This window comes from Glycine soja, chromosome 12, assembly GCF_004193775.1.
Source record: "Glycine soja cultivar W05 chromosome 12, ASM419377v2, whole genome shotgun sequence".
Classification (NCBI taxonomy): domain Eukaryota; kingdom Viridiplantae; phylum Streptophyta; class Magnoliopsida; order Fabales; family Fabaceae; genus Glycine; species Glycine soja.
In genome coordinates, this window is record NC_041013.1 from 39,263,693 (window position 1) to 39,282,329 (window position 18,637).

Genomic DNA, 18,637 nt, shown 5'->3' on the forward strand with positions numbered 1-18,637 from the left:
AGGTTTCTAGGCTCTTGTGCAAAAGATGGATACAAGGAGTCAAATGTCTTCCATTGTGTGCAATCAGCGGGGTGTCTGATCATACCATCCATTCTTCTTTCATCTACATGCCACCTTAAGTATTTAGAATCCTGTACACTCGCAAACAACCGCTTCAACCTAGGTATTATTGGAAAATACCAACAAACCTTTGTTGGACGACTACTAGCGCTGGCTGAACCTTCAGTACCTTCCCCATCGTTGCCCTTGTACCGTGAAAGTCCGCAAGTGGGGCAGAATCGCATATCCGGAAACTCATTTCTGTAGAGAAGGCAATCATTCGGACATGCATGGATTCTTTGGTTGCTGAATGTATTTGGGCAAATGACAAAAACTCTTCAACCCCATGTTGATATGCTTCGCTTATACGAGGTGCTGTAATCCAAGATCGGTCCATGCTCAGTGTTGTCTAATACAAAGCACGATGATGGGAGGCAAAACAACAAATGTTGTATATGAGATAAGAAGCTACAATTCCTTCTTTGCAATCACAGCTTTCCTAAGCCAAATGAACAAACAAACAAGGAAATTTAACAAATGGAGAAAAGGTTTAAGAATAAGAATGTGCAAGCAGATGTTTGGACTTAATGGAAAAGAACATGGTAGGGAAGAATGAACATATAATAGGGGAATGAGGTCCATAGCATCAACTTGATATCAGATGAAAAGAAGAGAGGGACGGGGGAAATTTAAGCCAAAAAGGAGAAAGAGAGGAAATGGATCTACCATATTTAGATTTCGTAATGGATTGGAATCAAAATATACAGTTTATTATCATAACAACAACAACAAAAGCCTTATCTCACTAGGTAAAGTCAGCTACATTAACTACAAAACATCTTTAATCTTGATTAAAGACCAAATCTTTAGAGATATTAGGCCTTATATTGATGATCTAATTATAGAACTTAATTAGGTTAAATATTTAGAGATATTAGACCTTATATTCATCTGATTTCTCGGTCAAGATTGACTACAAAACCATGCCACAAAATATTGCTCCTCCTAATGTGTACTCCACTTCAAGATCCATGGGGAACAATAAGGACGTCAACATGGGTTTCAATCTCACGTGGATCTTCCAAGTTGATCCGGGTTCCATGTACCTTACAAGGTTGCATTTTTGTGACTATTTCTATTCCAAAGTGAATGAAATTGTTTTCAAAATCTTCATCAACAATCAAACGGCGGAGGCTGAAGCTGATGTGATTGGGTGGACAGGAGGTAAAGGCGTGCCAACTTATACAGATTATGTGATATATGTGAAAGATGAGGCAGGTGATGATCAACTCTGGCTTGCTTTGCACCCTGCACTTGAAACAAAGCCAGAATTTTATGATTCATTGCTCAATGGGGTGGAGGTGTTCAAGCTCAACGACACAGACTTATCTGGTCCCAATCCTCGACCTTCTGAGATGTAGATTCAACACGAGGAGCACGCAAAGACTTTCCAAAACAAACATGGTAGTAATAAGACTTTTGTTATTGGTAGTGCTGCTGGGGGTGCTGCAGGTTTTGCCTTAGTGGCTGCAATACTTGTTGTTGTTCAACACCAACAGAAAAAAAAAAGCTCCAGGATCATACAACACATCAAGCTGGCTACCTATTTACAGGAATTCACACACCGCAGGCACCAAAACCTCTGGGTCAGGGAAGAGTGTTGGTAGTGCCAACATATCAGCCATGGCTCAAGGATTGTGCCGTTATTTCTCCTTACAAGAGATGAAACAAGCGACCAAGAATTTTGATGAGTCAAATGTGATAGGGGTAGGAGGGTTTGGAAAGGTTTACAAGGGTGTTATTGATAATGGGTTCAAAGTGGCTATCAAAAGATCGAATCCGCAATCAGAACAAGGAGTAAACGAGTTCCAGACTGAGATTGAGATGCTGTACAAGTTGAGACACAAGCATTTGGTGTCCTTGATTGGTTTTTGCGAGGAGGGTAATGAGATGTGTCTGGTTTATGACTACATGGCACATGACACCTTGAGGGAGCACCTTTACAAAGGAAACAAGCCATTGGACACACTATCTTGGAAGCAAAGGTTGGAGATCTGCATAGGAGCTGCAAGAGGCCTTCACTACCTTCACACGGGTGCAAAGTACACCATCATTCATAGAGATGTCAAAACAACCAACATTCTCCTTGATGAAAATTGGGTTGCCAAGGTTTCAGATTTTGGACTTTCCAAAACGGGCCCAAACATGAACCAAGGTCATGTTAGTACACCCTTGAAAGGTAGCTTTGGATACTTGGATCCTGAATATTTCAGGAGGCATCAATTGACCGAGAAATCAAATGTGTACTCATTTGGGGTTGTTTTATTTGAGGCACTTTATTTGAGGAAGGTAGCTTTGGATACTTGAATTCACAGTTATAAGATAGGAGTTATGCTAGTGTCCTTAACCATATCAATTACAACCAACAATAAATTGAAATTTAATTTTTTAATCCAAGTTGCATACTGCTGATTATAAGAAAATTAAACACAAAGCTACCAAATTTATTATTTTTCAATATCACATGAACTATACTAAAGCACATAATATACTTTGAAATCAAATTCAAGTCAATGCTTTCATATCAGAATCAACCCAGAAAAAAAATAAAGCAAAACAGCTTGTTCATAGAAAATACATCATTTATCATGATTAAATACAGGATTTTCTGGGACCAGGAGTTCAATTTCAACTTCATATTAGACCACAACATATATAACAAGAAAAAAAAAGCTAAAATATTGTCAAAAAGCAACTTATTATAAAGGTAGTAATTATTTGCTATTTTTAGATATTTAGCGAACTGTATACCTATATGGTCTCATATATAGCTTGTCCTAAGCACGGGTTAATGAGGAGAGTTATGTAATAATCACCTTAATAGTCAATATCAAATTCTCAAATATGAATTACTCACTGCAAATTATGTGTTATAATACCAGGGTAGACTAAGAATTTGATTAAGAAAAAAAAAACTTGTAAGGATTGCAGGGATGACAATCTCAAAAGAGAAATTTACCATACACAACATAAGGTATTGATCTTTGATATTTGTCTCAAAAGTCCTAATCGAAAAATCTGACAAGTTATAAATCAAGAGTCAATTATATTGGTGGTGTCATTAATCATGTAGCTAGGAAAAAAGGCTATTGCTTTTGCAAGGTTGTTTTTAGCTATATTTTTATTTATTTGTAAATATTGGACTATTCAATTTGAATTTGGCTAACCAATACAAGTACAACCGACTTAAAGAGTTTAATTATTAACCTTTTCAGTAATAAATTGATATATATATATGCTTCTAGTCTAGCACAGACACAGTATAAAAATATCAGTACTTTTTCAATATAATTAATTACAAGCAATTATACCAATATGCTACTAGTGTATGAATTACAACAAAGCAGTAATTGAAATTAAATTTCCAATTAGCCCAAATTACTGCTCATAACATAAGACTAACAAAATTCATATTAGTTACCAAGAAAGATTCAATTTAAACAAAAAAAATAAGGGCTATAGATTGTTCATATAAAATACATTATTTATCAGTTTATGGTCTTCAAATACAGAAAATGTCCTACTAGAACGTTAACACAGTATCATAAAATTCATAATACATAAAAAAGAACAAACTTGATCCATTTGACTGTTCGCTACTCCTGTTTTCAAATGTGGCATTATTCTGGTAAGTTTTGGTGGGTAATGATAAACCCCTATATTCATCAACCTAACTATAGGATTGCTTCCTAAGAATCAGACCACAAAATTGTACTGTTTTAGATATATTGTAACAAATTAAGCCACATACTGTTTCAGGTGAGAACATCTTAGATCACACCAAAGAACCACATGTGGTATTTAACCACATGGTCTCTTTGATAATGGTTGTATAGACATGGCATTATTACCAAAAGTAATTAAATTGAGAATGTACACAGAAAAAAGTGGTATAGATAACATTTGGAACAAAAAAGGTGAAGATGAAAGTGGTATAGATAACATAATTAAGAACATTATTTAAAAACAAAAATTAATTATGAAAACAAAGAAGGGATCAAAATGAATAAATTCTTTGTTTCAGCCTTTCTGATTCCACATATCCTGAAGGGTTGATTGGTAAGGAACCAAAAGAAAGAACAACATATACTGCTAACAAGAACCGTATATATAATTTATTCTCCAGTTTATTCAATTACAGACACAACTAAGGATGGAGACAGCAAATCTGAAGCTCAAATTAAACATAAGGGGTTTCATCAAGTTCAGTGTACTAACTTAGACCACTAATGATGTGGCACAGGATGACACCACTGATGAAGGATGGCAGCAGGCTGTTCCCGAAGCTCGTCTTTGGATTTTAAACCCCACTGAAACGCAAAAATATAAAATTACAAGCCATAGCTGCAGATTACATAAGAACCTAAACAAAAATCATAGTTTCTGTCACAAAACACACAATGTATCTTACCTTATGGAACCACCTTATCTTCCTTAAACACTACAATGTAGACGACGATGAAGAGCACCAAGAACAACCAACGGCCTGAGACGACAACGAAGCAGAATCGTCAAATGAATGAAGGAATATAACTCATGCAAATGAAGGGATACACAAAGAAGACCTAAATGCAGGCTTACCTTTGTCGGCGGCGGCTGCAAACGGAACAAGAGGCAACGGACACGAGATGCTGTTTGTCGGAGACGAAGGTCTTTGTCGGAGAAGAAGCTCTGTGTAGCTAGGGCGCCAAAGTAAGGGTAAGTAGTCGAAAAATCGAGCAAAGAAGTGATACGGCGCGCCAAAGTAAGAGAAAGTAACGAGCACGTGCCGTAAACGTGATACAATTTGGGATACAACGACGGGTCCTAGCAAAGACCGTCTTTGAATGACGCCCGACACGTGTTTGTACAAAACATACAACGACGGCTCTTAGAATAAATCCGTCTTTGTATGTTGACGCATTAAAGAACGTGTCATCCACATGTAACCACCAACAATACGAAGACAGGTCTTGGGCATGACCGTCTTCGTAACTAAATGACGAAGATGATGACGTGTTTATACTGTAACCATACAAAGACGGGTTTTGGCCAAAGACCGTCTTTGTACTTTAACGCCTGCAATCACGTGGCCTACACGTGAAACCATTAACGATACAAAGACGGTTGTTCGTGAGGACCATCTTTGTAATTGAACGCCTCCAATCACGTGGCCTACACGTGAAACCACCAACAATCCAAAGACGGGTATCTGGATACGATCGTCTTTGGATTTTAAATCCTCAAATCACGTGGCTGGCACGTGAAAGTACTTAAAAAACAAAGACGGTCTCACCAGACCACCGTCTTTGTATACTCGTCGGCCCACTCAGGTGGTTGCCACGTGCTACCATTAACGATACAAAGACGGTTATTCCCCAAAAACCGTCTTTGTAACTTACCCACCTAATTACGAATTGCCACAACAGCTGGATATCTACGACGGGTAGCGGCAAACATCGTCGTTCTCATGCGCTTAATTACGAACATGCCACCGGTTCACCTTTTACGACGGTTCTTTGCAACCGTCGTAGAAGTCCTGACGTAGAAAGCTGTTTTTGTAGTAATATATGTAAGAAGAATTAAGTTAGGAGGAAAATATAAAAAAAAATAAGTTAATTAAAAGAGTAAAATCACATCTTAAAAACAAATACTCAAAATTATAATATAAAAATAAAATATAATAAAAAAATCTTCTATTTTATTTTTATGCTAGAAAAAAATCCTTCTATATTGCATCAGTTTTTTGTCCTTTTAAATTTGCTTTCTTTCGCAGCCTAATGATGAACCGCTCTTTTAATTTTTTTTAAAAAAAGATTTTATTATAGGTGGCAATCAAGTGGGGCTCACGATATTTTTGTAGGTTGGACTTGAATCACTTGATACATCGGAATCTAAATTTAGGCATGTGGAAAAGGAGTGTTAGCAACTCGTTTGCCGTCTTTTGTATAATGGAATACAATTAATGTTTTGACTGGTTTAGGAAGAATATAAAATAAAACAATTAAAAGAGTAGAAAATAAATATAAATTTATAAATTTTTTGATAGAAAATAAAATTTAGATGTGTAAAATAAATTATCATAGTTAATACATAATTTGTAAGGATTTGACGGCCTGCATTTTAGTATGTCTAAGGTGCATATATATGACTCCCTAAAATTCGAGGAACAGAATTTTAGGTTTGATTTGTAAAATGATCATGGGACTGGACAAAATAAAGGCGTAAAATTTGTTACTCGCAAAAACAGGAGACAAGGTTTTATAGGACAAGGGGAATGGAGATATGTTATTGAAGGTGGTTGGCTGGGTAGGATAAACCGTTGCCACATCACTTAACGATTATTAATAGTGTATGTTATCTCATTTTCATTATTCTCCATCTCAAATCTAAACAATGTTCTTTATCCCTTGCCGTTAAAATGCCATTGAAAAAACCTCCCAACATCCCTATGCAACTCCCATCACACCATCATGCCTCATTGACAGCAACACTCTTACCTCACTGCTCCCATTACTTCGATTGATACTTTGCTACAATTAAGAGACATAAAACATAATAAAATCATCCCAACACCAAACAACAAACATCTTCTATGCTCCCTTTCTTTCTTCCATAAATGTTTTTTCGGTTTTTCTTGAATGATCACTTGTTGTCCCCTATTTTTTTTTTTTGCGGTTGGTGCTAAGTGAGTTTGGCTTCTTAGGTAATAAAAAAGCTTTATTATTTTTCCTTATCGATGGTTGATGTCAAGGTTGCCACTCGGGATTGTCAAAATTAGAACAATTGAGAAAGGCTCGGGATTGTGAGAATGATTTTGGGGCATTGAGACTAATTAAGACAGAGAATAAAAGGAGACAAGAGATGAGATGTGATCTTTTAGTACCTTTTTTTATTCTTATAGATAAGAATAATTAAGTATTTTTTTTATTTCTCGATCATTTTAAATTGCCATAATTTTATCTTTATCTCTATCTCTAAATTAATCAATTATTATCTTTTATCTCTTTTTTATCATGAGTTTTGGAAAGAAAAAATCAATAATAATAAAAAAACTTTCTATTACAAATTTAAAAAAAAAAAACAATTTACTTTTAAGCCAATGATGATGAGACTACCAAAAATGTTCTGTCAGAGTATCAGAAACATTATTATTTTATTTTATTTTTTGAAAAAAAGTCATATAACCATATTAGCAGCATAGTATGTTGGTACTTTGTTACCTAGATTTCTGTACACGTTGAAGTTGGACAGCAGTTATGTATAATACGCATATATACCCCACATTCACCACTTACACTGAACTTATCCACACCCCACCGCTTCACGCGCGCCCACACCCTCACCTTCCCCCACCATTATAAAACAAACCAAACTCCCCCTGGCCCCTTCATGATTTCACCGCAAACCAGACATTCCTTCGGTTCACTCTTGCTCCTTTTCCTCGTGTTGTTGCAGAAGCGATTCCAAATGGGCTTGCTAGAAGAAAACCCTAATCATTCCAAGACCATCCTGATCCGCGAGGTCTGGGCATCCAACCTCGAATCCGAATTCCAGCTGATTCGTCAAGTCATCGATGATTACCCTTTCATTTCCATGGACACCGAATTCCCCGGCGTCGTTTTCCGTCCCCACACTGTAGACCCCACAAAACCCTACCTCCCACCTTCCGTCCACTACCGCTTTCTCAAGTCCAACGTTGATGCACTTAACCTGATCCAGATCGGTCTCACTCTCTCTGATTCCAACGGAAATCTCCCCCACCTCGGAACCGCCAACCGCTTCATCTGGGAATTCAACTTCCGTGACTTCGACGTGGAGCGTGACGCCCACGCGCCTGACTCCATCGATCTCCTCCGCCGCCAGGGAATCGACTTCCGCCGCAACGCGGCGGAGGGCGTCGACTCCTACCTGTTCGCCGAACTCGTGATGTCCTCGGGACTCGTCTGCAACGACTCGGTGAGTTGGGTGACGTTTCACAGCGCGTACGATTTCGGGTACTTGGTTAAGATCCTGACCCGGCGGAGCCTGCCGAGCGGGTTGGAGGAGTTCTTGAACATGTTGAGGGCGTTTTTCGGGAACAACGTTTACGACATAAAGCACATGATGCGGTTCTGCGACACGCTCCATGGCGGTCTGGACCGGCTCGCGCGAACCCTAAACGTGGACCGGGCCGTTGGGAAATGCCACCAGGCCGGGTCTGATAGCTTGCTGACGTGGCACGCGTTTCAGAAAATGAGGGATATTTATTTCGTGACGGATGGGCCCCAGAAACATGCCGGTGTTTTGTTTGGATTGGAGCTCACTTGCTCAACCAGTTGAGAAAACTGACAATATATATACATAAATAAAAAATTTATTCATTATTTTATTTGTCGGATAAATTATTAGTATTATTCTTTCTCCTCTACGTTTAGGAAAAACTGTCAATAGTTGACAATTTTTTTTTTGATGGGATGAAGAAATTGAAATTTGAAACACACGCCATGCATTGTTGTCTCTTGGAAATGAGGACCGGTCTCTCCTCTTAGGATTCCGAGATAGAATTAGGACAAGTTAAAGATGTTTAGTTTGACTGTTTTAATTTTTATTAAAAATAAAAAATAATAATAGAAATGTGTTTGTCGAATGATGAATCAAATTATTTTCAGCAATAAATTTAATTTTAAGTAAAATTAAAAATATATTTTTTTAAAATTTTTATTTTTTAAAAGTAAAAAATAAGAAGTTAAATCAAACATATTTTTAAAATTCTAATATTTTAAAAATAAAAATAAAAAATAAAAATACAAACCAAATACACTCTTAACTTTTCATCCTAAAATTCATTCATTTTTAGTGCTAGTTATTATCGTTAATTACACTTTCTTTTTCTTCTTTTTTAATTTTTATGAATAATTTATTTAACATTTTTTATCCACAAAAATACATAAACATAACAATATAATTATTATTATTATTTAGAATTATAATTTGAATAAAAATGGGGAAAATATTTGATACTATTATTTGTAAAATTAGTTTATTAAATTTTATAATAATTATGTTAAGTATTATGTCACAATATAATTTATTTACCGTATGAAAATTTTTATGCTTATGTTTATTGAATTTTTTTATTTTATTTTAAATGATTTTATCATATACACGCTGATCATAGGAGTGAATTAGAAAAAAAAATCAACTCAAGATAGAATATAAAAGATAAGGGTAACCTTCACTCTAAGAGCTAACTGGTCATGAAAATATAAATATTCTAAGAAAGAGTAATAACAGAAGAAAAAAAATATAAATATATATTATATGATGTAATAAAAGAAAAAAAATAAAAATAAAATATGTATTGTTAAATAGGTGTAAAAAAAAGATGTAACTCCTTATATTTTTATGTTTTTATTGAGCAAAGACGTGGGCCATGAACGAACGCGAGCATCGTATAGGAGCCGTGCTGACAAATAAAGTTTGTCTTTTGTCATGAAATTCGTGTACTGACACCTGCTCTAATATTCAATGGATACTGACTGCTATTCGAACGTTAGGCACAATTGGGATAAACTATGGGCCTGCATGCAGGTTGTTTTTGGCAATTAGTAATCCAGACTCTTTTTCTTTTTTTTTTTGTAAAATTAAATAGGAAAATATAGAAAATGAGTAAAGAAAAGTAGCAGTTGGTACATTCTTCTTTTACAGTCAATTAATTGAAAATATTTTTAACTATAACTTTTAAATAATTATTATTAAAAATTAAAAATTTATCATATTAGTCCATTCTAATTATATTCATAAATTCATTAGATAACATAATTGAATTTTAGTCCATCTTCAAAAATATGACCCAGCAAGATTAGCAGTAAAACAATTTTGAGAAATAAATTAATTCTTACATTATAAATATGATTTTTTTAACATGATCCTCCACGACTACTTGATTTGGAAAAAATAGTTCTTATATATTCAATTATTTATAGAACTATTATTTTAGTTTGAGCATTGCACATAATAAATTTTTTTTATAAATTATAATTTATAATAAATAAGTATTTTAACATTTTAAATTATATTATAATAAAAAATTTTAATAAATAATTTTTTAACATAAATTATATTTTAGATTTGTGATAAATCATTTATATTATGATATCATGTTAATTTTTATTATTTGTATTTAAAAAAAATCATATTTAAGTTTTAACTAAAGATATTAAAAATAATAGATTAAAAAGATAAGAAATTACATATTGGCAGGAGCATATTTGAATTTTAAAATAAAATATACATATTTAAAATTGATTTTATGATATTCAGTTATATGTTACTGACCATTCAATTAATATTAAAATTAAAAACATAAGAGAATATATTATATGTATAAGAGGAGAGTGAAGTGTACCACTTTATGAGAAAATAGTATTCAAACAAGAATAAATCTAAAAGAGAGTGAGAGAATGAAGAACAAAGGAAACATAAACTTTTATATATATATATATATATATATATATATATATATATATATATATATATATATATATATATATATATATATATATATATGATTTCTAATGCACTCACATATTTTATTTTAAAATATAAATACACTAGCATATAACAACAATGAACAAAAAATCATTACTTTTTGCTTTCCTAAATTTATGTAAGGATATAGCAGTAATTTGATCCTTAACTTTTTTTTTATAAAAAATTAAATTATTTCTCTCTCCTCCACTACTCATCACTCCTTTCTATTTCCTCAATCATCTCTCACATCTCACCCCGCTAATTAAATTTTCAGATTCTACCATTTTCCTTTCAACACCTTTGTAAGTTCTTAAGTATTCCTCAAACCGAAGGAAAAAGAAAACTCTTAATCAGATTTATCAAATTGATCGTTGAAACAAAAATGCATGAAACAAATAAATTAAGCAAAGTTACTGAAAAACATTTTTTTAAAAAAAATAGTGTTTAAATGTACCAAAATGATTGATTTTGGCTTTAATGGAATTCAAGTATCTAATATTGTAACATAAGACCATAAGTGGTCATTTACTCTTTCTAAAGTTTGGATAAAGAGAGTTCATTGTTTCTTTAATAATGTAAAGTACCATTCCAAATTTTGTACATAAAAGCCATTTTTCAAGGATTAAAATTTTTCACTTTCCTCCACCATAGCACCGTTCCCCCATGCTCACGATATGGAGGTGTTGAAAGTTTCAGATTGCAAAAGCTACAGCCAAGATTGTCTCTTTTTCTTTTTCTCATTTTCTTTTGCCATTTATAAGGAATACAAACAAGGTTATGACAAGGTGTCGAAAGAATATGAAAATTTAATGGGTGACGGACGGTGAGAGGAAAGAGACAACAGATAGGAGAGAGAAAGGAGAAAGAGAAATAAGTTTTTTATTTTATAACAAGTTAAGAATTAAATTACTATTATATCCCTACATTAAATTTATAAAAACAAAGTAAGTGATTGGTTTTTTTGTCTAAAAATTTTGAACTATATAGGAAAAGTGTAATTTGGTCTGCTTACATTTTTCATTTTTTTATGAATCTTAAAATTATGCGTATTTTTTTTTCTTTTGTTTTTCACTGGTGACTTTTCTTTGGTCCAAGACGCAATAAAACAAAGACCCAAAATGGGCCCAACAAAATATGATTGTTATTCATTCAAGTTGAGAAATTTCTGTAAACGAGATCTGTTACAGAGCTATTGGCCCAATTCGAAAGTGCTGGTCTGGTCATAAGGTGGGGAGGATCATACCCATTTTGCCTATTTTTTGTACACTAATCCTTGTTAGGATAAATTCTCCCGTTTATGCTTTGTAAATAAAAGTTACAAAAAAATATGGTGATAAATTGAAATAAATTATGCCTGCTTCCCTTTCCCCTCCCTTATCTTGCCACATTTTGCCCCAATTGAATCAATTTATAGTTATTCCATTCGAAGTGTTTAATATATACGTTTAACATCGCAAATATTTCATATATGTTCATAAAAAATAATGTTTAAAATATATATGTTCCATACCCAAGTATTAGGATGATTGGTGATTGAACACCTAACTCCTCTGTAGCTCCTGATCGATATGAGAGGGGTGCACCGATAGAAAATACTCTCACATGCTCATGTCATCTTTGTGAGTGATACGTGTCTTCATAAGTTCAAATCTTATTACTAAGTTAAATTACTATATATAGAGAGGAAGAAATGGATTAGATTATAAGAAAGATCGACGATGAGTAGTAGTGACAAACATGGATGTGGTGATGATAGGTAATAATAAAATCACAGATAAGGATAATATATATCCCACCTTAGTATGTGACCCTAGAGAAGTAAGGAACATTTTCAAGGAAGGATGGGGCCATGATGTCTTATACAGTTATACCACTATTGCGACTATCCATGGAGATTTAAACGTCTCATGAGTATGAGGCCTCAAGCATGGGCATGAAATATCTACATGATTTTGGAATCAAATCAAGAGTTTAATTTTGAAGAGTATACATTCAGTCTCCTCACTTTCTTAATTAAAAATTCTCAATATCCTATTTAAATGTGCATTTCACACACTTTTTTTACAATTAACAACAACAAAAAGTCAAGGTCTTAAATTCCGTCATGTGAATATATAAATATGATAAAAAATTAGTCATTGACAAAATTAATAGATATTTTCACATTATCATATAAGATATAGATTAGGGTGGACCACCACTTCATGTGGTTTATGGTGTACCACAATTTTTATCCTTCATATTAATTTCATTCTATCATTATGGGATGTGCATCATCTACACCATATACCTTCTCCCTCTCGGATCGACCCCCTTTCATGATCTTTGTCATCATGCTTCACCATTGCGGCTCTGATGACATTGTACCACTTTGGTCCATCGTCAAAAGTTTGCTTTGTTGTCACCACTCCAACTTCGCAAATTGAGAACAAATTTCATTTTCATTTTCCACCCCTCTAATCAAATCGTCTTTCCAATCATTCTAATGACATCACTATCTTCTTTGAGCCTCTATTATTAGAAAGGTATGATAGGAAAAATAGATCAACACAATGACAAATTCAATAACAGAGCAATAGGCAGCAAAAATAAATTATCTAAAACTTGCAAGAACCTATGAGGAACATCAATAAAAATAGAACACAAAATAAAAAATCAAAGCACACAAGAGATACAATTTGTTTAATGTGAAAATCCCCTCAATGCAAGGATAAAAATTACGGGTCGTCTAGACAAAAGAAACAACCCCACTATAATCAATAAAAGTACAAGAGAGTCTTCAACATGTATAATAAAACATGCTACAAACAGCTAGATAGAGAGACAATAAGATGAAATCTTAAATTGGAGAGTAGAGAATGTGAAACACTTATCTCCCTTTCCATATATCATTTTGATATTCCAACCAGACAATTTGAAGTATCAAGTTTGTAGAACCTATTGTCCAAAAATCAGTCTGATCCAACAGTGAACCCATAATTGCAATTTGAAAAACGCTCTTTGGTGGGTGTGCGAAAATCACAATAACTTTTTCTCTCCTTTATCTCTCAATTTTTGTAACTGTTTTTTTTTTTTTTTACAAATGAGTCTCTCTCACCCTAATTTGACCCATTTTCACTTAAATAAGTGAGATAAAATGAACCTTTTTATTTGGGTCTTTACTTCATATAGAAAGGAAGCCCAAAAACCCTAACAAGGTAATCATGTCAAGAAGGTGACAAAGCTTGCATCTAATATAAGAAGACAAGGGTTCTTTGCCGTAGAATAAAATGAAACGTTGTCATTGAAAATTACCTTGGACAACAACAAATAGTGGCTGGCGGGCTTTGTTGGATGGAGTTTCCATAATCAGGTATGGCATGACCTATAATAGTAGATTGGTCCACCTTAAAACATATACAACACTAGACCACCCTAGAACTTGTCTAATAAACAAAAAAACTACTTATCTTCTAATTTTTCTATATATTTTGTCTCTTTAATTAGCAGTGTAAACTCTTTCATTCTACTTTGTTCTATTTCTAGTTGTAATTGATCGAATTTCAATAACTATCTTAAAAAGAAGTTATAAATATTTAAAAATAATCTTATATCAATTTAAATTCTTATTGTAACATCATTTTGAGTTAAATTTATACAAGTTGTAAACACATTAATAAATGAATTGTGCCATTACATAATTCAACGAGAGCTTTACACATACAAATGCATAAAATTAAAGTTATTCGAAAGAAAGATACACTAGTATTTACGTCCTTCATTCTAGGGATATTTATACTTGAATTTCCCTCTTTCTCTTTCGCATCTAAATTTGAAATCTCAAATCAAATCCCACAAAACCTCAATAAATTTTGAACCGTGCTCCAGCTCCTTCCAACCCCACGTACATAACAGTTAGATAAACGAATAAATGAGAGAGAATGAACATGATAAGATTTGATAGATCAGTTTGAAACCGTAACGTTTCCATGCAGCTTCATCCCACGTGCGAATTCAATGCATTCACGTGGCCTTCACACGTACATACGTTCGTTCACGCCTGAGCTAGCTCTAGCATCTGCAACAACATTCACCGACTCTTTCTTGTGATCTGGTTCCTGCGACATTGTTGATCAGGAGCGCCACCACCCTTGACCATGCTCTTCTTCGGGAACACTTCTTCGCAGATCTCCATGAAGGCTTGAACGATGAGTTGGTGGTGGCACGTGGCGTTCAGCTTGAGGAAGCACTCGAGAAGCTCTCGGAGATCGGTTTCTGTGTAGATCTCTCTCTCGAGGATCATTTGGAGCATGGAGGCTCGGAAATCCTTATGTGGGTCGTTTGAGTCCTTCTCAACGGCGATGCTGTCAACGAGTTTTGGGTTTGGTTTTGGCATACTGTTGTTGTTGTTGGGGTTTTGTTGATTTGTGTCGGGTTCGGAGATGGTGGTGGAAGTAAAGACTTCATCGTCGTCGTTGCGGTCACCGGAAGTGGTGGATGAATTGAGGCTGCTAGGGTTTGTGTTTTGGTAAATGGAGATTTTGGGTTTTGGGGTGGGTTCGTGGACGTCAGAGGATTTTGGTTTGCTACACCCACAGCCTCCATTTGCTTTGTATAGGGCTCTCATGAACCTCCTCTTGTTGGAAGACATTAATGTATTGATCCTTTAAATTGCGGTTACAGTTGCAACTGGGATTTCGCCGGGATCTTTGATATCGTGACAAATTACTCACTAATGCGGTTGATGTGGTTACAATTGTAATTGCAGAGATGGAAAAACTTTGATGTTGCAGCTAAAATTGACGATTGACTATTATGATTTTGCTTGGGATAAGATGGTGTTGTTGGTAAAAGTCCTTTTCAAAATCAGATTGAGGCAGGGAGAGAAAGAAAAAAAATGGGAATGGAAGAAGAAAGTTGGATAGTGGATTGGAGTTTCTGTGGGAAGTGTTTGGGAAGAAAGGCTTTTAGGTTTATGATAGGGTGGAAGGCATAATCATGTGAACGCTCTTTCGGGAGAGACCCTCACGATAAGATCCTTTTTTCGCGTTTATTATCAATAATAACCAATTTTGTTAAGAATAATATTATTTCATTTTGATTTTTTAATTGTTTCTACTTTCCTAATTAGGGCATTCCAATGATAACAGCGGAACGGACCCCTTTAATGTTTAATACTACATGTCAATTAGTACGTCATTTTAATTCGCAACAAACTTCTCTTTCTCTCTTTTCTTGGGTCTTTGACATAAGAAAAAAAATTCTTTTGTAAATGCTTGATAGTTCGAAGGCGCAAATCTTATCATTATTATATAACGTTCTTTAAATCTCATATAGGTTGCGTTGCCCTCCTTCCATCTACTTCATCCAATCAGTTTTTTCTGCTATTTCTTTAAACAAAAAGAAAGCTAGGTTTTGTCTTTAAATTTGTTCACGAAGATATTCAAATTAATAGTCTAGTATGAGATGGTTTTTATATTTTAGAGATGACAGTATTTTAGTCTGGGTATCATAGAACAAATGTTTATTTCTATATAATTGAAATTAATAATAAATATTTTTAATATATAAATATATTATAATTAAAATCTATAATAAATAAAAAATTATTATATAAATTATATTATAATTTAATTTTATAAGATATATTTTAGATTTATAATGAATAATTTAAATTGGGATATTACATTAATTTTATTTATTTACAATTTCTTTAAAAAAATTATTGAATTTTAATTTAAAGATATATAGATGAAAAAAGAAAAATTAAAATAGATAGACAATTAAAATAGATATAGGTATAGATAAAATAATAAGAGCAATTTGAGATGGTTAATAAAATTTTCAGCCAATTTGTTGGGTGTGAAATGTACTTTTAAAGAAGAGAAAATATTAAAAATGTACATCTAATTAAGATAGTAAAGAACTTTAAAGTTTCATTTTTCAAGTTATATATTTTAATTTACTGTAAATAATACTAAATGTTTTAGAAAATAATTTAAAAATCACCAATGAGCCATAAGTCAATAGACTTCCAAAAGTAAACCACTGAAGTTTGATTTACATGTGCATCTTTATATGATAATCTACATTTGATAAGGATAAGAGATATAAAGCTATTTTAGGTTAAAATAGATTTTGTCTTTTATGTTTTGAATTATTTTTAATTTGTTCCATTATCTTTTTTAATTTGAGTTAAAACAATCATTTTAAAATAATTATCATTTTTAATTTTAAAACATGATTTTAATTTATTTTTCTTACTTATTCAAGATGTAAAATTTGTCATATAAATTTATGTACGTGAAAATTATAAAATTAAATTAATGTTCAAACATAAAAAGTTATAAACATAATAAGATCACATGAAAAATAATCCAGCAAGCAACCGAAAAAGACTTTTAATAATATTTTCGTGCATGAGACATTCAATAGTATTTAAAAGCAACATTCAATAGTATTTAAAAGTATTATTGTCTTTTCAATATTATTAAATGAAATTAACTATACTTTTAATAGTATTTTCGTATGACATTCAATAGTATTTAATAGCATTCTCTATTTTAATAAATATTAAATGAAAGAACAAATTAAATATGATGCTTTGAAAGCGCTGTTCATGAAACAATTGAGATAGCAGCAATTGTTTAAGAAAGTACTTCTGTCTTTACATTTAATCTTAAGAACAAGATATTGTGTGTTCAGATTTCTTATTCTATTTTCTCCTCTAAAAGAAAGTATATGGGATGTTAAAATGAGCTCAACTCATCAGATCAATTATATTTGTTTAATCTATCAAAATGAACAGAAACTCTTGCAAGTACAAACCAAAAATCTCATTTTCACATAACCAATAAAAAATAAAATAAAATAAAATAAAACAAAATACTAACAAGTCAAATAAAATAAAATTAACAAGAATCTAACATTTAAAATTAAAATGAAATCCACGATTCTGTCCTTTTATGGGGATTAAATTGTATTTTAATAATCACATACATGGACCTGTGAAAAACAGAAGCTACTTTTAATTTATTTAAATTCAGGCATTAATTTATAATCGTCATACACTTTTAGGACCAAAGCGACCATTCTGCCCATTCAGCCTTTCTTTCTTTTTTGACTTTTTTGACTCTTAAAACTTCGATATTTTTAGATGTGAATTGAATTGTATGAATTGAACGACCATAGCAATGAGACATCAAGTCCACATCTTCCCGGGCTCAGTGCTTAGACAACATTGTATATGAAACGGGCTTATGCAAAGGCTAGCAACAGATATAGTTATGACAGTGTCATTATTCTCAGGCCCATCAAAGTCGCATTATATTCCAAAAGGAAATTAACTAAAAAAATTTACTAAAATAACAGGAGAGAGGCAAAACAACATAGGTAGATAATTTTCTTTATATGTTATACTTTCCATACTTAGAATTATTCAGACCATAGTTTTAAAAAAGCTATTCATAATTTATCATCGACCACAAAATTATGGATATATCATCCTCTTAAACCAGGATGTGTTATCCGCATATCTTTTTTGGTGTACAAGATAGGCCTTTCTCCAAGAACTCTTTCATTTCACTAAGAAGAAAAGGTCGAACTACATACAATTTTTCACGGCTTTAATTTGTAACCATATCTAGTGTCCAAGTTTTGTTTTCTTAGGCCCACTTTTTTTTCTAGTGTCTCAACTCTTGTTCTGGATTTAGCAGTGGTGACAAACAGAAGGATGCCAAATAGATGATGGCTATGGAAATTTTGATTAGACCAAAACAAAAAAGAAGAGTGTGGTTTTCTCAATAGGCATTGTACATGAGGCAACAAGCCAGCTGATCTGCTCCCTGTTCAATTCAAGTTGCCACTGGTTTGCTGGGTGTGTCCAAATTCAGCCTATCTCCTTCACTTTATTGCTTCAGTTCAATCTTTGGAAGGACAATAATTAGGTGTACTTTTGATGTTAATCTTTAATGCCAAATTTTATTAAGCAAATTATTGGCTATAAACTTTTAATTTAATTAGAGAATGACACCAAAAGCATTTAATAAATTATAGTTAGATTTTG

At 32.9% G+C, this 18,637-nt stretch overlaps 2 protein-coding genes and 1 pseudogene across 2 annotated transcripts; all 3 read left to right on the top strand.

The window, feature by feature from the left end:
- Positions 1-1,014: 1,014 nt before the first annotated feature.
- On the top strand, positions 1,015-2,406 carry LOC114379013 (annotated as a pseudogene).
- A 4,896-nt stretch (positions 2,407-7,302) lies between these two features.
- LOC114377907 (probable CCR4-associated factor 1 homolog 11) lies at positions 7,303-8,462 on the top strand. Its single transcript, XM_028336380.1, has one exon. It carries the CDS (start codon positions 7,471-7,473, stop codon positions 8,398-8,400), a length of 930 nt encoding a protein of 309 aa, XP_028192181.1. The 5' UTR covers positions 7,303-7,470; the 3' UTR covers positions 8,401-8,462.
- Positions 8,463-12,854: 4,392 nt separating this feature from the next.
- LOC114379014 lies at positions 12,855-15,614 on the top strand. Its single transcript, XM_028337577.1, has 2 exons — positions 12,855-12,956; positions 14,648-15,614. Exons 1-2 carry the CDS (start codon positions 12,855-12,857, stop codon positions 14,915-14,917), a joined length of 372 nt encoding a protein of 123 aa, XP_028193378.1. The 3' UTR covers positions 14,918-15,614.
- The last annotated feature ends 3,023 nt before the right edge of the window (positions 15,615-18,637 follow it).